The sequence below is a fragment of the Canis lupus genome, chromosome 27 (assembly GCF_011100685.1).
Source record: "Canis lupus familiaris isolate Mischka breed German Shepherd chromosome 27, alternate assembly UU_Cfam_GSD_1.0, whole genome shotgun sequence".
NCBI classification, from domain to species: Eukaryota; Metazoa; Chordata; class Mammalia; order Carnivora; family Canidae; genus Canis; species Canis lupus.
This window is the reverse complement of record NC_049248.1, coordinates 21,260,756-21,286,025: the sequence shown is the minus strand read 5'-3', so window position 1 is coordinate 21,286,025 and position 25,270 is coordinate 21,260,756. Positions and strand designations below refer to the sequence as shown.

The 25,270-nt window shown below is 37.2% G+C and overlaps 1 protein-coding gene across 10 annotated transcripts in view; it reads left to right on the top strand.

Annotated features, from left to right (window-relative positions):
* The window catches only part of ABCC9 (ATP binding cassette subfamily C member 9), a 150,517-nt gene that overhangs the window by 43,646 nt on the left and 81,601 nt on the right, over nucleotides 1–25,270 (top strand). For all 10 annotated transcript variants that reach the window (XM_038577022.1, XM_038577019.1, XM_038577024.1 and 7 more), the window contains 4 exons: nucleotides 12,788–12,896; nucleotides 17,518–17,625; nucleotides 24,116–24,188; nucleotides 25,088–25,193. In XM_038577022.1, the coding sequence (XP_038432950.1) occupies nucleotides 12,788–12,896; nucleotides 17,518–17,625; nucleotides 24,116–24,188; nucleotides 25,088–25,193 (396 nt within the window). The remainder of the gene's footprint in view (nucleotides 1–12,787; nucleotides 12,897–17,517; nucleotides 17,626–24,115; nucleotides 24,189–25,087; nucleotides 25,194–25,270) is intronic.

The following is a 25,270-nucleotide window of genomic DNA, read 5'->3' as shown; positions in this document are numbered from 1 at the left end:
ACCTCTTTGGTTAGGTTTATTCCTGGGTATCTTATGGTTTTGGATGCAATTGTAAGTGGGATTTATTCCTTAATTTCTCTTTCTTCAGTCTCATTGTTAGTGTATAGGAATGCCACTGATATTGGGGCATTGATTTTGTATCCTCCACATTGCTGAATTGCTGTATGAGTTCTAGCAATCTTGGGGTGGAGTCTTTTGGGTTTTCTATATATAGTATCATCTTACCTGCGAAGAAGGAGAGTTTGACTTCTTTGCCAATTTGAATGCCTTTTATTTCTTTTTGTTGCCTGATTGCTGAGGCTAGGACTTCTAGTACTATGTTGAATAGCAGTGGTGAGAGTGGACATCCCTGTCATGTTCCTGATCTTAGGGGAAAGGCTCCCAGTGTTTCCCTATTGAGAATGATATTTGCTGTGGGTTTTTCATACATGGCTTTTAAGATGCTGAGGAATGTTCCTTCTATCCCTACACTTTGAAGAGTTTTGATTGGGAATGGATGCTATATTTTGTCAAATGTTGTCTCTGCATCTATTGAGAGGATCATATGGTTCTTGGTTTTTCTCTTGTTGATACGATCTATCCCGCTGATTGTTTTACGAGTGTTGAACCACACTTACTTCCCGGGGGCGGAGGGGTAAATCCCACTTGGTCATGGTGAATAATCTTAATGTACTGTTGGATCCTATTGGCTAGTACCTTGTTGAGAATTTTTGCATCTGTGTTCATCAGGGATATTGGTCTATAATTCTCTTTTTTGGTGGGGTCTTTTCCTGGTTTTGGAATCAAGGTAATGCTAGCCTCATAAAACTACTTTGAAAGAATTCCCTCCCTTTCTATCCATTGAAACAGCTTTAGTAGAATAGGTATTATTTCTTCTTTAAACATTTGATAGAATTCCCCTGAGAAGCCATCTGGTCCTGGACTTTTGTGTCTTGGGAGGTTTTTGATGACTGCTTCAATTTCCTGCCTTGTTATTGGCCTGTTCTGGCTTTCTGTTTCTTCCTGTTCTAGCTTTGGTAATCCTGGTTTTCCAGAAATGCATCCATTTCTTCTAGATTGCCTAATTTGTTGGCATATAGCTGTTCATAATACGTTTTTAAAATCGTTTGTGTTTCCTTGGTATTGGTTGTGATCGCTCCTCTTTCATTTGTGATTTTATTGGAGTCTTTTCCCTTTTCTTTTTAATAAGGCTGGCTAGGGATTTATCTATCTTATTAATTCTTTCAAAGAACCAACTACTGATTTTGTTGATCTGTTCTACAGTTCTTCTAGTCTCTATTTCATTGACTTGTACTCAAATCTTTATTATCTCTCTTCTTCTTGGTGTAGGTTTTACTTGCCATTCTTTCTCCAGTTCCTTTAGGTGCGAGGTTAGCTTGTGTATTCGAGTTTTTTCCAGTTTTTTTGAGGGAGGCTTGTATTGTGATGTATTTCTCTCTTAGGACCATTTTTGCTGTATCCCAGAGATTTTGAATGGTTCTATCTTCATTTTCATTAGTTTCCATGAATTTTTTTTAATTCTTCTCTAATTTCCTGGTTGACTCATTCATCTGTTAGTTGGATGCTATTTAACCCTCATGTGTTTGAGTTTCTTCCAAATTTTTTCTTGTGATTGAGTTCTAGTTTCAAAGCATTGTGGTCTGAAAATAAGCAGGGGACAATCCCAATATTTTGGTATTGTCCTGATTTGTGACCCAGTATGTAGTCTATTCTGGAGAAAGTTCCGTATGCACCTGAGAAGAATGTGTATTGAGTTGTGTTCAGATGTAAAGTTCTGTATATATCTGTGAGATCCATCTGGTCCAGTGTATCATTTAAAGCTCCTGTTTCTTTGGAGATGTTGTGCTTAGAAAATCTGTCATTTGCTGAAAGTGCCGTGTTGAAGTTTCCTATTATTAGTGTATTATTATCTAAATATCTCTTTGGTTATTAATTGATTGATAAGCTTTGCAGCTCCCACATTAGGGGCATAAATATTCATGATTTTTAGGTCTTTTTGTTGGATAGACCCTTTAAGTATGATATAGTGTCCCTCTTTATCTCTTACTGCAGTCTTTGGTATAAACTTTAATTTATCTGATATGAGTATTGCTACCCCAGCTTTCTTTTAAGGACCATTTGAATGGTAAATGGTTCTCCATCCCTTCATTTTTAAGCTGGAGGTGTCCTTAGGTCTAAAATGAGTCTCTTGTCGACAGCATATAGATGGGTCTTGCTTTTTTATCCAGTCCGATGCCTTGCGTCTTTTGATGGATTCATTTAGCCCACTCATGTTCAGAGTAACAATAGAAAGAGATGAATATATTGTCATCATATTACCTACTCAGTCCCTGTTTTTGTGGATTGTTTCTTTGGGTTCCCTCTTTCTTTTACAAGGTCCCCCTTCATATTTTTTGCAGAGCTTGTTTGGTGGTCCACATATTCTTTCAGTTTCTGCCTATCCTAGAAGCTCTTTATCTCTCCTATTCTGAATGAGAGCCTTGCTGGATAAAGTATTCTTGGCTGCCTGTTCTTCTCATTTAGGACCCTGTATATATCCTGCCAGCCCATTTCTGACCTGCCAGGTCTCTGCGGAGAGGTCTGCTGTTAATCTGATATTTCTCCCCATATAAGTTAAGAATCTCTTGTCTAGTGCTGCTTTAAGAATTTTCTCTTTATCTTTGAGATTTGCAAGTTTCACTTAAATGTCGAGGTATTGAATGGTTTTTTATTGATTTTTTGGGGTGTCCTCTCTATCTCTTGGATCTGAATGCCTGTTTCCTTACCCAGATTTGGGGAGTTCTCAGCTATGATTTGTTCAAATATATTTTGTGGTCCTCTGTCTCTCTCAGCCTCTTCTGGAATCCCAATTAGATGTATATTCTTCCTTTTCAAGCTGATTTATTTCCCTGAGCCTTTCCTCATGGACTGTTAATTGTTTTCCTCTTTTTCCCTCAGCTTCCTTCCTTACCATCAAGTTGTCTTCTCTGTCACTCACTCTCTCTTCCACCTCATTAACCTTAGCAGTTAGAACATCCAGTTTGGATTGCATCTCATTTAATATATTTTTAATTTTGGCCTGATTAGATCTCAATTCTGCAGTAACAAAGTCTCTAGAGTCCTTTATGCTTTTTTTTTCCAGAGCCACCAGTAGCTTTATAATTGTACCTCTGAATTCAATTTCAACATTGTATTGAAATCCAAATTCTGTAACTCTGTGGCAGAGAATACTGTTTCCAGTTCTTTCTTTTGTGGTGAATTTTTCCTTGTAGTCATTTTGTCCAGTGCAGAGTGGCTGTATAAGCGGGCTGAGTCAAAAATATCAACTACGACCTGAGTAAAATACACTGTAGATAATTCCAAAGAGGTCAGAGACCAGAAAATAAAAGAAAAAGAAGAACAGAACAAAATAAAACAAAAGGACCACTAAAGTGAAAAACAAAATTTAACACAAAATAAAAAGCCAAAAAATAAAAGCAAAGAAGAAGAAAAAAGAAAAATGAAAGAAAGTAAAGAGGAAAAAGAGAAAAAAAATGGGGGGGGGGGATGATGGTGGTGAGGAAGTGATAGTGGAGAGAAAATATAGTCTACCTGAGGGATCCTAGAGGGTGATCCTCTTGTTTCTGAGAGTATTTTGTTATTTTGTTCCTTATGTTATAAGATGCTCAATCCCAAATTTATATAAACCAGTAATACTTCTAGAAAGCCCCAACATTGACCACCAAAACATAAACAAGATAAAAAAAAGGGGGCAGAATGGGAAGGAAGAGAGAATATCATCTTCCAGAATGAACCAACATGGTGTTCCACTTGGTTCTGGGTGTATGTTAGTCATGTTTCAGAAGGTATAACTTCCACCATTGTAAAACAAAATGAGGCAGAAGAAAACAAAAACAAAAAACAAAATCCATATCTCGTATATTTACCAAAATTAAATGAAATATGCTGAAGGGAATCCAGAAGTGAAAAATATATCTAAGACATGTAATTGTAGAAATATGAGTCAAAAAGGAAAAAACTTAAAAATGAGGAGCTGGTAAAATATTGTAGTTAAGGTGGGAAAAAAGAAAAAGCATTGGAAGTTTTTAGTGTCTTATAAAAACAAGTCATAATGGGGGAGAAAAAAAGGAGCCTCTAGTTCTATACACTATTTTCCCTCAGTCCTGGAACTTTCCAGTACTGCTTGGTCAGTAAACTTGCTCTTCCCTTGTTCTTCCAGCTGGTCTTCTGGGGGAGAGGCCTGCTGTGCTGATTCTCAGGTGTGTGTACCTGGGAGAGATACCCCACCCCCTGCCAGGTGCTGGGCTCAGTGTGAGCTGTTTATCCTGTGAAGCCTTTGTTCTCTGGAGGCCCTGCCTCTCCCAGCACAAGATGAAACAAAGAGGAAAAACAACAATGGTGGCAGCCAGATTTCCAGCTTTGGAGTCAGCTCCCTGCAGTAACTAACTGCAGTCTCCCAGTCAGCCTAGATGCTCCTGGGGGCAGACATGGGTGCACTGATCTGCATAGCTTGTGGGGCGCCCAGCTATAGGTGTGTTCTTGCTTTCCTGTGTGCTCCCCTCTTCTGCCTGTCCCAGGGGGAACACAGGATCACCAGCTTTGTCCACTTGGGCACCCTGGAATCTGGGGCCCTGTGCTGCTGGACCCGTGCTCCCGGGAACTACCTCTCCCAAAAGGAGCTGGTCCGCCTAACCAACTGGCTTCTCCCAAATACCCCGGAGGGCTGTGGTGCTCCAGCTCTTTAGCACAGTTTGTGGTGAGCTTTCCCCCAGGCGCCCCTTCTCTTATAATGACTCCAGGAATCTTGAGGCTTCACTGCCTCTCTTATGATTCTGCCCAATTTCCCTGCTAAGCATTTTTCCATCAGGGAAAACTCCAGCACAGATTTTTAAAGTTCCTGCTTCTCCAAGGCTGGGCTTTCTTGCCCCAGAGGCTTTCTTGACTCTGCTTTAGCCTGGCTTCTCATGGTTCCCCTCCCCCACTTTATTCTTTTTTTTTTTCACCTTCCTACCTTGTTAGAAGTGAAAACTTTTCTCTCTGTAGCATTCCAGCTGTTCTCTCTTTAAATCTCAGTTCAAATTCATAGGTGTTCAGTATGTTTTGAAAGTTATCTAGGTAAGTTGGTGGAACCAGGTGAGTTGAGGACCCCTACTCTTCTGCCATCTTGCCCCTTGTTCTCTATATTTAAGAGTCTGTCTCTTGGTTTGTCTCTTTTTTTCCCTTTGTTCATTTGTTTTGTTTCTCAAATTCCACATATGAATGAAATTATATAGGATTCATCTTTCTCTGACTGACTTATTTCATTTAGCATTATATTCTCTAGCTCCAACCATGTTGTTGCAGATGGCAAGATTTCATTCTTTTCTGTGACTGAGTACTACTCTATTGTGTGTATATGTATATATGTTTATATATGTATATACATATATATGGCACATATTTTTAATCCATTCATCTATTGTTGAATACTTGGGCTGTTTCCATCATTTTGTTATTGTAAATAATGCCGCAGTAAACATAGGGGCTCATATATCCTTTTGAATAAGTGTTTTTGCATTCTATGCATAAATACCCAGTAGTGGTATTACTGGATTGTAGGGTAGTTCTATTTTTAATTTTTTGGGGGAACCTCCATACTGTCTTCCACAGTTGCTACATCAGATTGCATTCCCACTAGCCATGTATAAAGATTCCTTTTTCTCCACTTCCTTGCCAATGCTTGTTGTTTCTTGTGTTTTTGATTTTAGCCATTTTGATAGTGTGAGGTGATATTGCATTATAGTTTTGATTTGCATTTCCTTGATGATGAATGATGTTGAGCATCTTTTCATGTGTTTGTTAGCCATCTGTAGGTCCTCTTTGGTGAAATGTCTATTCATGTCTTCTTCCTATTTGTAATTAGATTATTTGGGGGTTTTTGGTGTTCAGTGGTGTGAACAGTATGCACATTTTTAAGGTCCTTAATGAATATTGCTGTGTTGCTTTTCATGAGTGGTAGGTCAAAAAGTGTAGACATTTGTAAGATGTTTAAAAATTTCTTATTTATTTGAGAGAGAGAGAAAGTAAGCAGGAAGGAGAGGGAGAGAGAATCTGAAACAGACTCTGCACTGAGCACAGAGCTGTATGCAGAGCTCAATCCCATGATGGCAAGATCACAGCCTGAGCCAAAACCAAAAGTTGGACACTTAACTGACTGAGCCAACAGGCACCGCCATTTTTAAGATCTTTAAAGTGAAAATGGCCATAGTATCTTCCAGTAAAATTGTGTCCATTTATATTTGCAGTTACAGTGATGGACAGTGTTCCCATCAACAAATTTTCACTGTTTTAATTTTAATTTAATCTGGAAAAAACCTAAGTAAGTCTCATGGTTTCTTCTAATTGGAAAGGCTGTGCAAAACCCCTCCACACTTTGCTCATTTTAAATATGCTTCTCTCATTTTTTTAAACCAGTGTATACTTTGTCTCAAACTTAGTTTCCTACAATGCACAATAATAAAAATAGATATATAATAATGACCATTTTCCCACCATTTTCTTGTGCTATATAAATAAGTAGGCTACCAAACTTGGTTATACTATATTATATAATGCTGTACACACCACAGTCTACTGTGTCTGATACTTGGTTATAAACAAGGAAGTCTTCAAGTAGTATTTTGCTTATGGTAGAAGATCTGATAAACTTCATAAGATCTCAGCATGTTTCATAAACAGTCATTATCACACTTGGCCTTTGAAAGAAATGTCAAGATGTTAACAATACTAAGGAAAATTGGAAAACAGAGGCCTTAAGTATATGAAGCCTGGCATTGCCACTGATAGCAATATTTCCCATTTCTTGTAAAGGCTTTTTTTTTTTTAAACTAATTGATTTTTTTTTCTTGTAAAGTCTTTTAAAATGAGACAATTTTCCCAATGGTGACATATTACAAAGAAAGCTAGTATGTGGCAGTTAAAATACCAGAATCTTCAGTTCGGGAGAGTAATTTATATTGGTTTAATGATGGTTCAAACCCAGATGACAGTAAGATGCACATGCATTGTCTTATTATAAACTGAAGTTCTGATGGGTCACAATAGTATCATAAAATTATTTCAGTGCCGTTTTGCCTCTGAAACAGTTGTACAGAACACTGACTGATTTTCGTAGCACCATTTCCAAATTAGGCAGTGCTCTGGAAGGGAAGCTATTTCAAACAATAAAATTGATGAATGGCCAAAGTTTGCTATTTTGGTCCTTAGTTTCATTTTCTCCATTTAATAGCTGTATCTTCCATGGTTTCATTTTTAATTGGAATTTGACTTTGTACCACAAGAGGGGATAAAAAAGTTGTTAAGTTATAACAGGTAACTTCTCTGAAATCAGGAGGTTACCAAGCATCAAAAGGACTTAAAGAGTTTATTTGGGGGGGAAAAATAAAAAAAAAACACCAAAAAACCTAGGAGTGCCCTCCCACTCCATAGTATACACTCCTGCTGCAGTAAATGCCGGTAAAATTGAGAGTGGGCAGTATTCACTGTATATTTATGCATAGCACTCCTTCTTCCTTATGTCCCAGGGAAAGGCGTTTGCCAGTTTGATAAAGACCAGTCTGTTTTCAGGGCTCAGTTCCAGATTTCCCAAGCCATATGCCTAATACAATTAGCTTATAAAAACTTACTTCTCTAAAATGAGTCTCAGTAGTTGATTTGTGGGTCCTACAGAGATGGCCAATCAACAGAGGAGCCAGGCCTTTCTCCCACTGTGTGCTGGTTCTGGGAACCCAAATGAGCTTTTTCCCAGTATTGACTGGGTTTGGCATTCTTTTCTGTGCCTGGGAACCCGTGACCAGTCTTTGATGCCAATTGGCCCATGACGAGCTGAGCAGCCTGTTTATAATCGGAGACTTTGGTGAGCTGATTTTGAAACCTTTTCTTCAGGACCGTGGAAGTATAAATTCTTTGCCTCACTCTCCAATGCATCAGAGATTTGGTGGGTTAGAAGGCGGTGCAACATACTCCCAAACCTATGTTATACATACCTGGAAGAACTTACAAACTCCTCTACTGTAGTAAAATTCCGTGCTGTGTAAAATTCTTTCCTATGTGAAAATTCTCTACGTTCTTTTAAAAATGTTTAGTTTGCTAGCCAAAGTGGTCTTCAGGGTGCTCAATGGGCAGGACCTCATGAAAAAGTAATAAAATAGAAGAAGGGGGCAGATACAATTCAGGTTTTCTCTTTACAACCTCACACCCTACTCTGGTTGAGTTTTCTGGACACTTTATGATATTGTATTCTAGTCTATATTCGCAAAAACAGAGTCACGAAATGAAGAAAAGCAGGAAAAGTCACTAGTTTGTAAAATATTAAAATTCTTAAAAAAGAGTGATTTTGGGGGGATGCTTGCCTCCCTTTTCCACTTCGCTTTATTTGGAAGGAAATAATTTATGCATTTTTGCTTTTCTGGAGGAGAATATAATTTGATATGCTGTGTCCTTTATAAATAATTTCAGCTAAGGTTGCTGGGATTTGATGTATAATACAATATCTATGTCCAAAGATATTACTTGCCAAGAGAAAAATGTGTAAAACCAATCCCTTGCTTTATTGGAAAATAACTTTGTATCCTTTTCTCATGTACCTCCCAAAGGAATGTATGCTTGGCTAGTCCACTACAGTTACCTTTGATCAAATAAATTGTTACTGATATTTATCATAGAGCCTGCATACTTCAGCCTGGTCCCTGATTACAAAGATGTTATAGTTCCTACAAGAAAAGAACATAATTGCCAGCAACAAAGTCACTTATTCCTGATTAATGTAATAGCACCTGTCCAAGGTACTCAAACTTTATCTAAATACCCAAAGTGAAACTTGAAAGGTGAAAAAATAACGTGTGTAGCTAAAACCTTAAATACTGGTATGAATTATTTAAACACATGAGAAATTGGTAAAATACTGACCTAGAAGTATGGTGGAGGCAGGCTTAGGAGTTGGTATTCAATGCACCTGCTGTCAAATCCTAGTACCGCCACAGAGTACTCATTGTTCAACCTCAAGCACTTCATTTTGTGTCTCTATAGCTTGGGTTCTTCACTTAAGTGAGCACAGTAGTCCCTGCTTATGGCGATTGAGACAATTAAATGAGATAGTATAGAACAGTGCCTAGCACATTGCCTAAATGTTTTAGGTACTTTACCAATTTCCATTTTATTATTGTACCTCCATTTTATTAATCTACCTTCTGTGCTTCAGAGAGATATCTTCTGTGGGTCTGCATGCACTTGTTAATACTTTAGGTACATTACTAGGTATTAGGAATTGCAGAGATGAAAGATAGAGTGAAGTATGCAGGGAACCTACAATCTAGTTGGCGAGACCAGGAAGGGAAACTAAGTACAATATGGTGTGTTATGCTATTTAAGCTCTACACAGAATGCCAGGGCCCATCTATGAGGGTCACTGAAGTTCACCGAGTGAGAAGGCAGACAGTCTGGTCAGTGAAGATTTAAAAGACTTAGTGGCTCCTTCATAAGATCTTAAGAAATGGTAGGACTCAGTTGAAGAAAAAGGGAAAACATGTTCAAGCTGAGAGAGCAATGTTTTCGGGGTGGGGGGAATGAGTAAGTAGGTGAGAGATCTTGGTATTTTTAGGGGACTCAATGTAGTTGAGTGTAATTGGTGACAGGTTCTGATGTGGAAAGTGGAAGAGGATGAAGCTAGAGAGTAAAATCCTGAGCAGTCTGGAAATGATGCTAAGGATGCCGGAGGCAAAGGGGTGCCATTTGTTATTTTAAGGAGAGGAATGCTGCATAAACAGATTTGGATTTTAAATATATAACCCTGGCAGCATGGTAGAAATTACTTCACCCTTGGTCAGGATTCATGCATTTTCCATAATTGCTTTGCCTCAGTGATTTCTGAAAGGACCTCATATGCATAGGAAATGCTTTTTGTATTACCCATTTATTCATTCACCAGACATTTCTTGAGAAATTACTATGTTGTATTTTTGGCATTGGGCTAGATTCTGAAGATGAAAATCTTTGCTCTTAAGGAATTCATTGTGTAATGGGAGAGATGGAGGTATCAAAAATGACAAGATAGCAGTTCCAGGGACCCTCAGTCAGAAAGCCTAGAATGATGAGGACAGGGGAGGGGAAAGGAGGAGGAGGTTCAGAGAAGTCTTCATCTTAGGGTCCTCCGATATTTCTTGTAATTCGAGAGTTCCAGAGTGGAATGTTATAGAGAGGAAAGAAAGTTCTCTCTATGCCCCAGTTACACTCAGAGACCGTTACTTCCTGATGCTTAGTAAGAATGGGACTCATTAATTCCATAAAAGCTTCAGTAAGATTTGTGTGTGTGTACTAGAAAAGTGAAATGGAGAATTGAATCAACTGACTTTACTTAAATGTCTGAGTCATTGGTTTATTCCTTCTTTGATTTATTCAGCAAACATTCATTGAGTAATATGTGCCAGGAGCAGCTAGACATAGAGTTACAAGGGCAAATGAGTCTGACCCCTGGACTTCCCTTTGTGTGCAAAGACCTAGTATGAGATTGTTTAAAAGGTATTTTTTGGAACGGCAAAGCTGTGCTCCTTAAAATCCACTCTTCAAAATAATAAGAACAGAATGACAACTAAAATCTATAAAGGTAAAAAAGATCTTTTACTACTACTTTTGAGGTAGATCTTATACATTCTTAACACAAGAAAAAAACGGTAGCTATGTATGACGACAATGTTAACTAGACTTATTGTGCCAATCAGATTGCAATTTATACAAATATTGAATCATTATGTTGTACACCTGAAACAAATACATGTCAATTATACCTCAATTTACAAAGCAAAGAAGAGATAACTGTCATTTAAGAGAAATAAACTCGCATTTCATAAGGCATTTCTAATACTGGCTTTCCAATTCATATGGCCAATATTTGCTGACCAAGACTCAAAAAGAGTACACAAACTGAAGCTCATCTTTTTGTTTTTGTTGAGGTATCTGAAATTCTTTTTTAAATAGTAAAATATACATAACATAAAATTTACCATTTAAACCATTTTATGTGTATAGTTTGGTCACGTTAAGTACGTACACATTGCTTTGCAGCCATCACCACAATCCATTCTGGAACTTCTTCATCTCCCCAAATTAGAATCTGTTTTCATTAAACAGTAACAATACTTGCCTCTTCTCCCAGCCCCTGGAAACCACCAATGACTTTCAAATTTTTATGAATTTGACTATTCTAGGTACCTCATATAGGTAGAATCAGACACTATTTGTAGGGATTTATTTTATTTTATTGTGCCTGGCTTATTAGCATTATGTATAATAATGCCGTGAAGAATTTATTCACCTTTATGTTTCCAGTGAAAAGAAGCAGTTTCTATGGCATGTGAGGCCACCGGCCTTAAAGATGGTAGGCAAAAGACAGTTAAATTTACTTTTCTCTATTTTATTAGTCTGCCACATACATATACACAGAGACAACAAGCTTTGCAGACCTATTTGGAAGCACTTAACTTGACTGCAAGCTCAAGTGAAAAAATATAATAATTTTTTTGTTTCAAATCTTTATTTTCCAGTTTCCTACCAAAGGCAATATTTCCCCTGTGGTTGATACTGCATATGCCAAATTAGTTTGTTCACTTTCAGCATCCTAGCACACTAAAAGGAGCATTTCTTTTACAACTTCGCAGAACTTTCTTTAGCATATTATTTTATTTATAGGAGCATGTTTTCAAATCATGTTGTTGTTTCTTTGGTTCTTTCTTTTTGCTCCTGATTCTATAACACTAGCTTGAAAAAGTAAGAAGGGGAGGCGTAGTTAGAACAAGGAGTCTTGTACCCTGCCCAAGGAGACCATAATAAAGAATGTTTGTAAACCACTGTTATAGAGCCGGGCTTCTCAAACTGTGATGTGCTTATGAAGCATTTCTGGATCTTGTGAAAATCAGTATTTTGATTTAGTAGCTTTTGGGTGGGGCCTGAGAGTCTCTGGTAAGCTCTTAGAGATGCTGATGCTATTGGTCCTTGGCCAACACTGAGCAGAGGCCTGTCTTCTTTCTAGGTTCAGAAAATATGTGTAGTGTATAGTGCTTAAGCAAGATAACAGAATGGTCATGGGCCCCAGATCTGTGTTATATGCTAAATGCTTTTTTTTTAAGTTTGACTTTTCTTTTTTTTTTTTAGAGAGAGATTTTATTTATTTATTCATGAGAGACACAGAGAGAGGCAGAAACATAGGCAGAGGGAAAAGCAGGCTCCCTAGCGGGACTCTATCCCAGAACCCCGGGATCACGCCTTGAGCCAAAGGCAGACGCTCAACCACTGAACCACCCAGAAGCCTCTATATGCTAAATGATTTTAAGCAGGCTATTAGGTTCTCTATAACTTGTTTCCCCTTGTTTGTAAAATTAGAATAATTGGCATTATTATTTTAGACCATTCTGTTTTAAGTTCCTCAACTCTGTCTTTGACAAGAAACATATCTGTTAAAAAAAAAAAGTGCAAAAAAAATTTGGCTGCATTCAAAGGGTGACAAATTGTTTCTGGTTTTCATGAGACTTTTCTACTTTTAGAACTGAAGGTCCCAGGTCCTGGGAGCCCATAATTTTTGGGCAATTTAGTTAGGATGCTTGTTACTCCGAACTGAAGCTGAATTCCCAGTTGGTCTTCAGAAAGGAAGGCCACTTGGAGGTGGCTTGCTCAACATGGTAATGAGTGAGGGAAATGCTTGTTTATTTTGGTAGAGCTTCATTGTTGGTGGTTTTATTTTTAACCCCTTTTTTTGTGTTTGTTTGGCTGGTTTTTTCAGTGTACAAAAGTTAAATGAGTTTCTCTTGAGTGATGAGATTGGTGAGGATAGCTGGCGAACTGGTGAAGGTTCTCTTCCTTTTGAGTCCTGTAAGAAACACACTGGAGTGGTAAGTGCTTTTTCTTATTATTGAAGCTGTGATTAGGCAACAGTCCCAAAATTGGATGATTTTATATGAGGGCCATTAGAAGAAATTATAAGCTTTACTTTTAACCTATATCAAGAAAAATTGCCACCTGTTTCTACAACAAACTTCAATAGTCTAAAATTTATCAACAAATGTATAAGGCTTGTCATTAGAAATCATCAAAGAATTATCCCAATTCTTTGAGCACATGTTCAATTGAAAAAATAATTAAAAGATTGTCTACCCCAAACTTTATATAAAAATACTACTAAATAAAAGCTTAATAATTCCCACATCATATTCTTTCAATACTTTTTAGCTATATTATACTTTTTAGTTTAAAAAGTGCTTTTAAAGCATTACATCTTTTGACTCACTTAGTATTACCTTATCTTTATCTTCCAACTGAATATTGAGTTTCTGTATTGTGTGGCTTGAATAAAGTCAAAATTAGTAAGCAGCAGAGCCAGAATTAAAACCCGAGTCTTGTTAACTCCTGAACCAATTTATTCATCCATTACATAAATATTTACTCAGTATCTACATACAGCCTGGAAACATGTTCAATATTACTTGGTCTTATGTGTAATATGACATGTACCATATATTTGCCTATGTTTCTAGACTTATTGGCTACCCTGTACCTTAGAGACATAGCTATAAAGAAGGAAAATAAGCTCCTTTTGTCACAGTTAGCTTTCTTAAAGGAAGAAGTCAGATGATAAAAAAGTTTAAAAAGTGAGATAATTTAACTTTGGGAAGAAAATAAAATAGGGTCTGAGAGAGTGACTGAGATGCTGGAAGCCAGGTGATCATTTCCCAGAAAGGCCCCCTCTGAAGAGCTGTCATTTGGGCTGAGACCTGAATGAAGAGTACATACTTGCTTGGTATATTTAGCAAAGATCTGGGGAAGAAAACATTTCAGGCAGAGAGCCAGTTGATGCAAAGACTTTGAGGTGGGAATGAATTTGGTGTGTTCAAGGAACAGAGAGACACTTTGGTTGAAGCCTGGTGAGAAATGGAGAGAGAAGATAAGAACAAGGATGGAGGGTCTGGATTGTATTCACATGCAATAGAAAACCATAGGAGGGCTTTAAACCCTGATATATATGTATACATACATATATATAATATATATATAAAAACCTTTATATATATAAATGGTTTATATATATTTATGGTTTTTATATATTTATGCTTTACTTATATAAATATATATTTAACATATATTAATATATATAAAGGTTATATATATATATATATATATATATATATATATATATATATAAAGGTTTTAAAAGGTCAGTGATTGGGGCATATGGGTGGCTCAGTCGGTTGAGCCTCTGCCTTTGCCTCAGGTTGTGATCCTGGGGCCTGGATTGAACCTCGAGTTGGGCTTCCTGCTTAGTGGGAAGTCTGCTTCTCCCTCTCCCTTTACCCCTCCCCGCCCTGCTCATGCTCTCTCTGTCCTCTATTCTTTCTGTCTCTCTCAAATGGATGAATAAAATCTTTTGAAAAAATAAAAGATCAGTGATTTAAAATATGTATCAGTGATTTAAAAGATCACTTTGTCTACTGGGTTGCCAGTAATCAGTGGGAACAAGAGTAGAACAGATAGATCTGTAAGAAAATTATTACAATAACATAGGCAAGAAATGATGATGGTTAGAATTAGGGGTTTTTTTTGTGGCAGTTGCAGTGGACATTGTGAGAAAGTGATCAAATTCAGCGTATTTTTTTTTAAGGTTGAGTTGATAAAGACCTGATAGGATGGATAGGGAGGCTGAGAAGTGAGTAGATTGGTGTTGAGGTGGGATCAAGAGGATTATCTGCACATGATAATTTTGAGATATTCATTGACATCTAAGAGAAGTCAGCATTGGAGATGTAAATTGTAAGAGTCATTAGCCATTAGATATTTAAATCAATGAGACTGGTTCACATCACTTTCTTGAAAGATGTGTCTGAAAAATTCTGAAGAAAGTCTTTAAAATTAATATGTACATTTCATAACAATAAAATAGAAAGATGTTATTCTAAAATGAGTCATGTTAAAATTGATATTAGTGATTCATGTTACTATTAGACAAAAATATGAATATATTTACTATTTTTGTAACCAAACAAAATTACACATGCAATCTTCTGGCTGGAATTAATTGAGGCTTGGAAAGTCTTTTTACCAGAAAGTCAATCTATATTAAATTTTTCTTTACATCATGTTTAAAACTGCTAAAAATAGTTGAGATGAGCACTCATCTATATTTAGACTTGCTGTCTTCTACTGCTTTTCTGGAGTTTTACTTTACTCTCTGTTATTTTATTGAGCAAGTGTGATTTTGTCTGAGAATGAACTACCACCTAGTCCTGTATACACTGGGGTAACCATGCCTCAGAATGCTTGTTTGCTATTGTGTGGACATAGACAGCAAGACAGAACACATTATAGAGTGTCTACACTTTGAGGCAGCAGGAAAGTCAAGTTGCTTAGAACCACTGTTGTCATCCTTTGGATTATAGGAGATTACCAAAGAACTTATTAGATCATCTTTCAGAGATGTGGGGATGAGCAGAGTGGATGACCTCATGAATGAGGATGTAGGAGGTCAAGTTTATGGAGTTAGGGAAATTTAAATAACTTTTTGTATGAGATGAGGGATAGAAGAAAAATTGAACTGAGAAAAGGTTTTTGGAAGGAAAAAAGAATCCCCTTCAAATGTATTCAATATCTTCAGGGTTATTGAAACCAGACTGGACTTCTGATGTCTTTCAGGGTCATTCATCACTGCTGATGGGCCAAACCACAAACGACAAACTTTTTAAAATGGAGTGAAAAAAGCTGTGTGTTTGAAAATAACACTAATGGAAACTTCTTCTTGAGAGCTTAAGATGCTATGTATTCTGTAAAAGCTTAGAGTTAAGTGGTTTTGGCTGTAGAATCTCCATGGAGAATTAGTGACATTCTAGAGCCAAAGTCTCTTCAAATTACATCTGTGGAACTCCGACTCAAATCTCTGTCAACACATCTCCTCCTCCCACCCTCTCCTTAGTTTTGTGAAGAACATGACGTCATTCCTTTTGGACCTCTGGGGCAATACTACTATAGAACTAAAGACTCTAGAAGAAGTCGATTTACGTAAAGGCATAGACCTGTCTCCTGAGAAAGATACTGGCTTTTTACATCTCACGCAACATACTTCCGGGGTCATCTGTGAGATTGTGAAAAGAATAACAGAACTAAAATAAAATTTCAAGAACAATCTATTTTTTTTAAGTTAGAATGAATTTGGTATTTTCTACGTGACAGAAGCACTGTTAGTTTTTCTCAGTACCTTTTTAATCTGTATTTATTTGCACGTAGCCTAGCAATGTACTATTTGATCATTTGATGTTCTGTTGATATGACAGTTGATGGAAATTGGAAAAGCCAGTATCTTGTTTGGATTAAGTTACGCATTATTTGAGGACATCTCTAATTCCCATAGTAGAATTCAGTGGATTTTTCAAAAAGCTAAACCTGCAATTCCAGGCCAAAAAAGAAAGTTTCACAATTCTAGAATACTTTGCTTTTATAGGTAATTTAACAGTTTTAAAGTATATTATTATTTAGCCTTCATAAAACTTTTAAGGTATTTAGTAAGATAGATAATTATTTTTGTTGAAATACGTGTTCACTAGACTCCTGGCACAAATTTTGAGCTTATAAGTTTTTCTAAGTTAGAGGTTTCCAGAGCTGAATTTTCTACCTTCTCTTTAGTCATTTGTCTCTATCTACATGACATTGAAGTTAAATTTAGATAATAACAAATTTCTATTTCTTTTCTTTCTATTTCTAAGTTCCTTTTAAGATGGGAAAACTGTCTAACCTCAGCTGGCATCCTCTTTATAATGAATGCTTTAGTCCTTTGACCAGGAACAATGCTATAACATTTGAGAAAGACTGGATCATTCTATTATACTTACTTACATCAGCATTATATAATGTTTATATACTTATGAAACAATATACAAACATATTTGGGCCAAAAAAATCTGAGATAATTATGCCTTTTTTTTTTCACTCCGCAGTGGATGCTTGGGTGATGTGTATGTAGCTCGATGTGAATTATGAGTGTATGAGATTCAAAATCCTCATGATTCAAAGGGTGATCAAAAATGTACTGTTGGAGCATTTACAAGCCCAGATGGCCTCACAAGTAGATTCTAGTTTCACCTGAGTCCGTCTGCTTGCCTTTTGACACATGCAGTATTTTACTGCCTGAGTGTATTCATCTGTAGAGCTGGAGAAGGAGTATCCAAAACCCAGTTTGGGACTCGCACTTTAAATTCCATCTGTTGCAAGTATCACATCTTTGTATTTTCATTTTTATGAAAAACCTTGTGAATTAGGTTTAAAACGATAGCTTAATGCTTTTTGTTATTGTTTGCCCTTTTTTTTTGGAGAGGCCATTGAAAGAATTAAAATATCACATTCACTTTACTTCTTTCTTTTTCTTGGAATTCAAAAGGAGAAGTAGCAATATGAGTTAATGTTCAGTAAAATGTCCTTTTTTTTTTTTAAATATAAAGTTTCAACTTGTGTTTTTTTCCATTTGGAATGCAGCAGCCGAAAACTATAAACAGGAAGCAGCCTGGAAGATATCACCTGGACAGCTATGAGCAATCAACACGGCGTCTACGTCCCATAGAGACAGAGGACATTGCAATAAAGGTTATTTTACTTCCTGGATTGTTGCCTGAATAGAAACATTTATGTTACTCTTTTATGGTAAAGTTCTGTAAAAGTGTCCTAAAATTGAGTCTTTAGAGTCTCCTTACAGTGTTCACCAGTCCTCATAGCATTTCCAAAAGTGTTCCGATGAGTTTAATTGCCAGTTCTGCGTGGCCTCCCGACCACGTTTCTTGCTCCAGCAGCTCTGCTTTAATAACTGGAGTATGAGACTTTCTTCTGAATCTGCGTTAGCAGCTAGTCTCCAGCGTATTTCCGTTCATACTCTTATGTTCCTCTACCCAGCAAATTGATTTATAGAGAACACTGATATTATAAATCCAGGTTTTAAGGAAATAAATTAGGTAGTAGTTGTCTTTGACCAAGGGATGCTTAGGCCAGTGTTGCACGCGTTCCCCTCGCTTCCCAGGAGTGCCTTTGATCTCATTTCAAACAGCTTTTTGTGCTCTCCCAAGGCAAGTGTGCTTAGGTAGAACAGGCCACCAGGGGATAACCAGCTGACGATTGATCGTGGGTCCAAAGAGGGGTCAGTGCTATGCAGGAACAGATGCCTTGAGCAGTCAAGGGCTTTTGGACATTGGTGTGGCCAGAGTCCTGGAAATTAGCCCTTTTAGAAAAGTGTGTTGCCTGCTGGGCTTGTCCAACTCCCTGTGCTGCCTAGGCCCGTCAGAGAGTGAGGGAGCCTCATCTCTCAGAGTAGAATATTGCCGAGGGCTACATTTAAATCTCTGTCTGTACTGCTTGACACAGTTCTTGTCTTATGATAGGCACTTAGCAGTTGGAACAAATGTTGTGTTATTGGATGGGATAAGCAAATGCTAGCCCAACCTCTACCATCGATTTGATATGTGACTTTTGGGCAAATTACTTTGCCTCTCTGAGCTGTGGTTTGCCCAGCTTGTGGTGGGGATGCCATTTTAGTATGGTTATTTCAAAGCTAATATATGTCACCTGTGAATGAAAAGAAAAAATATATATAGAGAGAGCGACGGAGTGGGTGGACGAAGAGAGAGAGACCTGGGCATCATTGAAAAAAAAAATAGTTCTAGTAGTTCCTTAACAATGTGTGGGTAGGGTGTGAGGACTAGGCTATGACAAAGTACGAGACAAAAGACTAGGAAGGGCCCTCTGTGCTTCTTATTTTTATGCCCAGGTAATAAGTAATATATGCATGACTAAAGAAACAGGATCAGTTTCTTTATTGACATTTTCTATTCAATATAGTAAGAGTCTAAAAATACATCTTTTCCATGTGCCTTACTAAATTTGTTTTTATTTTGAATGTAAAAAAAAAAATGGAGCTATCATTTGTTTTTCTAAAGTTGACCTTTCATGCACCAAAAAAAACTCCGCCAAAAACAAAAAAAAAAACAAAACAAAAAAACCCCCCAAAAATCCCACAAAACTGCTTAGCAATGGGCACTTAGCAATTGAGCACAGTGTCACGCCCACCATCAAGTTTTTAAGTTTTTATTTGTGGTGGAAATTTTCAAGTTGGTAATAACTCATTTGTCTTTTTTAAATCTTTTTTATTGTGAAATAGAACATGCCTCCAGAGAAGTACATAAAATGTATATGCACCAGTTAATGAAAAAGTGAACCCCTGTGCAACCAGCAAGAAAAAAAAATCACTGGTTCCTTCCTTCTTTTTTTTTTTCACTAGTTCCTTCTGAAGGCCTTCCCAACACGCATATTTTCTGTTCTCTCTCATAGCTCTCCAAGAACCAGTTGCCACCCTGACTTTTATAGTCATCATTTCCTCTTGACCCCTGCTATGCTTTCTTCCCTTAAAACATATTTGAGTTGTTTGAAGTTTAAATATGTGTGTGTGTGTGTGTGTGTGCATTTGCTTCTTTTGCTCATTACGTATGTATAGTTCATTCCAGATTGTCACGTGAAGCCACACTGCCTTCATCCTCATTGCTGTGTAGCATTTCAATGTATGAATGTGCCGAAATTTCTTTGTCTGGTCTACTCTTGATGGGCTTTTGATTATTTTTCAATCTGGGGCTATTGTGAATAATTGCCAAGTCACAGGGTCTGTGGATCATCAACTTTCCAAGTTCATGGAGAACTGTTTCCCAAGGCAGTTGTGCCAGTTTACACTTCCACCAACAGAGGTTGAGAGTTCCAGTTGCTCCGCATTTTCACCAGTGCTTCCAGTATTTTGCCAAAGTGTATAATGTGAGGAGGTGCAATTGTATTTTGTGGTTTTTATTTGCACTTTTCTGATTCCTAATGAGGTTGTGGATCTTTTCATGTATACCTTGGCCATGTGGGTTTTGGTTTCCCCTTTTGTGACTTGCCAGCTTATTCCCTCCCCCTTTAAAAAACTGTGGGTGCTACTTCTTTATACTTTAACTGTTTGGGCAGTTATATGTTACAGAACTCTTCTTCCATTTACAGCTTGGCTTTATCTTATCAAAAGTTGTTAATTTAGGGTAGTCTGGTTTATACAACTTTTCCTTATGGCTGATGCTTTTTTTGTCTCCTTTAAGAAAACTTTTCCTACCAGAGGTCATGAAGATGATTTATATCAGCTCCTAAAATCTTTGAAGCTACATCTTTCACTTTTAGTTCTTGAATCGAACTCTGATCCATTTTTGTGTCTGGTACGAAGTAGGGATATGATGTAGCATGGAAATCAGTAACAAATAGTTTTGGTTGAAATTTACCAGTAGTAAATTTAGTGGTAGTAATTTTATTACATTTAGTTGTGAGTCAGTAAGGTCTGATTTAATTTTTTATGTGACATTTGTTTGTCCTCATCCCACATACCAAATTACCGTCCCCTCTGACATTCGGTGTAGCTTTATAAACACATCAGGGATCTTTATATGTCTGAACTGATTGCTGGCCTTTATTTATTTTTCTGTTTCTGTGTCCCAAATCCCATTGTTATGATCATTATAACTTTCTAATAAGCATTAATATATTTTAGGACAAGTTTTTGTATGTTATTGGTTTTTTTTTTTCCTAAAATATCTTAGCTATTCTTATCCCCTTTGTGAGAAAGAGGCTTAGGTACTTCAGGGCTTACAGCTTTGAATTTGTCTTTTTCTTTATACTTGGACTGGTATTTCCTTACTCCTTGCTTTAATGAACTTCTTTACAAACTACATTTTATTCAGCATTTTTACTTTTTTTTTTTTTTTTTTTTTTGCTTATTTTCAGCAGGAGGAAATGGACAATGGTCTGTGTAAGTTCCTTCCTCTAAATTTTCAAAAATTATTTAATTGGGGTAAAATTGACATAGCATAAAATTCACTATTTTAAAGTGAACAATTCAGCGGCATTTAGTACATTCACAATATTGTGCAACAATTGCCTCTCTCCCATTCCAAAATATTTTCATTACCCCAAAAGGAAATCCCATACCCATAAAGCAGTCACTCCCCATTTACCCTTCTGCCTTGCCTCTGGCAACCACTGATCTGCTTTCTGTCTTTATGGATTTATCTGTTCTGGATATTTTATATAAATGGATCATGCAGTAGGTTAACTTGCATCTGTCCATTTCCTTCCTTTACTTTTAATACATTCTTCATTCTTTCCTCCTATCCCCAATCCTCACTCTTGTGCCGCTCCCCACCACCTCCTCCCCCACCATTATAGTACCAGCTCTAATGTGTTCAAGATATGTGCCTAAGCATACTCATATTCTTATAAAATAGATAATAAGAATCTACGTGCTCTCAGTCTCCTGAAATGTTTTTAGGATGGTTTGCTCTTTCTTACAACATTCTTGTATTCTGTAGTATGCATCACTGCATTTTCCTTATCCCCTAGAGATGGACGCTGGCTTTGCCTCCATCATCCCTCTATCACAGACCATGCCATGAGGATCATTTTTGTACTCACACTTTTATGAATCTTTGCAAAGAATTGTATGTTAACTGATTTTCCAAGGTCAAACAACTAGTTAGGAAAGCCTAAGATTTTAACCCTGGAGGAGACATGAGATTGTTTTGTAAAAGGCAGGAGAGAGTGGAAGTGCAGACTGCAGCAGGAGAGATTAACTTTAACCCTCTTCTATCATCCCCCTTGAGTGGAGATTATTCCCTCTTTTGTTTCTCTGTAGGGACACTGCACTCTTCTGGCTCCTCCCTGCCGCTCTCAGACCATATCTTTTCCACTCTCATGCCCTGTGAGGTTTTGGCTTTTTTCGACCTTTCTCACATCTCTTGTCAAAGGACCTCACGATCACTCTGCACCATTGCTGAAGATTTTGGGTGCCCATTTCCCTGTCCATCTCTCTAGCTTACTTGTTGCCATGCACGGATGTGGTTTAAACTTCCAAGTGCACAGCTCTCTAGTATCCCAGCCCAGAAACTTCTTACTCTGCTCTCACTCCATTTCTACAACCTGGCCTGTGTCACACCTGGCACCACCTGACACTGCTGCTCCTCCAAAATCTTAAACACTACCTATTTGGTCAGTCACTGACCCCAAAGCCTTAGCTCCAGCTTTCTTGGGCCTCACCTTTGCTAACATTGCTTTACTTTGTTTTTTTAAATTTATTTATGCATGAGAGACACACACAGAGAGAGAAAGGCAGAAACAGGCAGGGGGAGAAGCAGACTCCATGCAGGAAGCCTGACATGGGACTCGATCCCAGGTCTCCAGGATCATGCCCTGGGCTGAAGGCGGCACTAAACCATTGAGCCACCCGGGCTGCCCACTAACATTGCTTTTTAACCTTATGGAGATGTCCAGCAACTTGAGCCCCTTCCTTTTCCTTCGGTCCGTCAACACCTTCCGTAAGCAGTCCAACCTCATGCCTTCGACACTTCTAGAACAGGCTGCTAGCACTGTAGAGGAAGTGACACAAGGTACTGGTTGGCTGAGCCACACATTTATGGTCTCCCTGCCCTGCTGCCCCTTCGTAGTTCCTGGTGACCCTTTATATACCTCCCATCAGCATTAGTTTCTTCAGCTTCCCACAGCTTGTCAGCTGTCAGCACTGTCTTCTCACCTCCTTCCAGGTCCCCTTTGGCTTCCTCTCTGTGCAGATAAGCTCCGCTCCCAGTTCGCTGAAAACACGAGATTGTTGGGGAGGGCCTTTCTCAGTTCCATGCTGGCCTACTTCCAAATCTGGTTATATTTGCAGCTCTTGGAGCCTCAGAGAAACAGAGATCCTCAGGCTGTTTACTTTCTCGGTGCATCATTTGTCAGTTAGCCACAGTATCTTAAACCTCTGACCCAGCCAGCTCTATTTATTATTTCCCGCAACATATTTCATAGTTCTCTGATCTTGTGCCTGTTTGTAACGTAGTTCTTTATGCCCCAAATGCCTTTACTGAAATTCAGTATAACTTCCAAAACTAGCTAAAGACCTCCTCTTCCAAAAAAATTTTAAACTCCATCTCAGACATGAAAGGTTTTCTTTTTGAACCATGATGGTTTTCTTTCTGTTACACTTACTGTCTGCCTGTCCTTTCTATTTGTTAGTTATCCTGTACTGTCTTGTATTGTACTTGCTTCTGGTTTATTTACTCAGATGGTTGCAACTTCCAAGCAAGAGGGAGGAGATGTTATACCTTCTTTGTAGTCTACATCAATACGAACACAGCACCTCACACAAAGTGGGTGCTCAGCAAATATTTGTAACTCAATCAGTAATGCAGCCCTTCCATGCCACCCTCCTTCCAGGGCTAATTTCATGGACATCTATATGATGGATATTACTTAATGTCTTACGTCTTACAAGCTAGAGAAAACCTACATGGAAAATTGCAGCCTGATCTTTTCAAGCAACTTTTATCCTTTAGTTCTGTTGTACCTCTTTCATTTCCCATTTTTGTAACTATTAAAACTATCAAGTCCACTTCATGCCTGGTAAATAGATTACTGGATGACTGCAAGTCTTGGAATCTTTGTTGAGATTTGTTGTTGGTTGTTGAGGTTTATCCTACCAAGATATGTTATCTCATTTCTGTTATTCCTATCTTCCTTTTTATTCTTTCTTTTAACTTCACTGAATAGAGATAAATCCACACAGTTCAGGGAACTCCTTTATTACAAAACCTTCCTCATTGGTAAGAGTCATTTTGTTGGAATAATTTGTCATTATTTTTGTGCTATACCTAGTATCACCAGGATTCTGGGAATTGCCCAGCAGTGAGAAAGTAATCAAAGTTGGGGTTAGTTTGAAAAATATTTGGGATGATTGCTTTTTAAGAATGCTCACATGAAAATGGTCTAGTAATCCCAAATTTTCAGATAAAATTATAATTTTTAGCCTTTTTATAATATCACTAATTCCAAGAACCTCCTTTCACTTACACTCTTTTTTCTTTATTTATTTATCAGTAGCTACAACTCTAAATTAGAATTTCACCACTGTGTGTTCTACCTTGTACTGAACGTCTTCAGTGTTCTAAAGAGAAAATGTATTTTAATTGGAATTATTCTTCTAACACCAAATATAGGCATAATTTTATAACTTAATTTATATGTTCTTCTTATCTAGGTCACAAATGGTTACTTTTCATGGGGCAGTGGTTTAGCTACATTATCCAATATAGATATTCGAATTCCAACAGGTAAGAGTTCTTTGTTACTCGTTTTTTAAATTGTTAATTATTAAATGCATTGATTTCCAAGATAATTGATCTTAGTTTTAAAAATACTTTTTAAACATTATAAATGTTATTTTTAGTTGCTTACTTGCACCATGCAGCTCACAAGCCACTGTATCATTGTAAGAAATGATTGGAAATGCTAAGACTTGCCTTTTGCTACAGAGTGCTTAGACATTTGGACTAGCTATTTACTGTCCAAATAAGCTATTATCAGTTCATTTGCTGATTTGTCCTTTTAAATAATGGGGTAGTTGATTTTTTGTTTTGCTTGAGAAAGGATTTAAAAATTATATAAAATTTATTTTCTATTCCTGAAGACAACTTAAGTTTTCAAGATATTTAAGGCTCAAATTCCCAATAATTTTTATTTGAGATGTCTAGATAATTGAATAAAAATACATTTTTCATCTGGCCTGATAGCCAATAGGTTGGGATTTTTCTATTTAAATGCATATAAAGGTAAGAAACTGGAGAAGATGTCTTAATACCAGCTCAAATCCCTTTAATCCCAATTATCAATTTTAGTCAAAACTGCCTTCTTCTCCTGAATGACTTGAGTAATAAAATTAAAACTAATTGAGATTATGTTGGAAATTTTTTCATTGTTCTTTTCATTAATGTTAGATATTTTCATAGTTGGAAATAGTAAAGAAAGACCTATATCTTTTAATTTTTCTCTCCTTTCTCAAAAAAACTTGTGTATCAGAGAAAGAAGTTATACCAAATATATACGTTATTGTTAGAGACCGAATGTGGGCCATTGATTTTGAAACATCAGTCCTTTCTAAGTATATTTTGCTTTTATCTTACTAAAAGGATTCCATGTGCTCCTGCTATTATCCTTTGTTTAATTTCTCTAGGTCAACTGACCATGATTGTAGGCCAGGTGGGATGTGGGAAGTCTTCTCTTCTCCTTGCTATCCTTGGGGAGATGCAGACACTAGAAGGCAAAGTTTACTGGAGCAAGTATGTATATTTTTAATTGGTTTCTATTGCTCTGTCATACATCTGATGATCTTCCAAGGGAAAAAATTAGAACAATA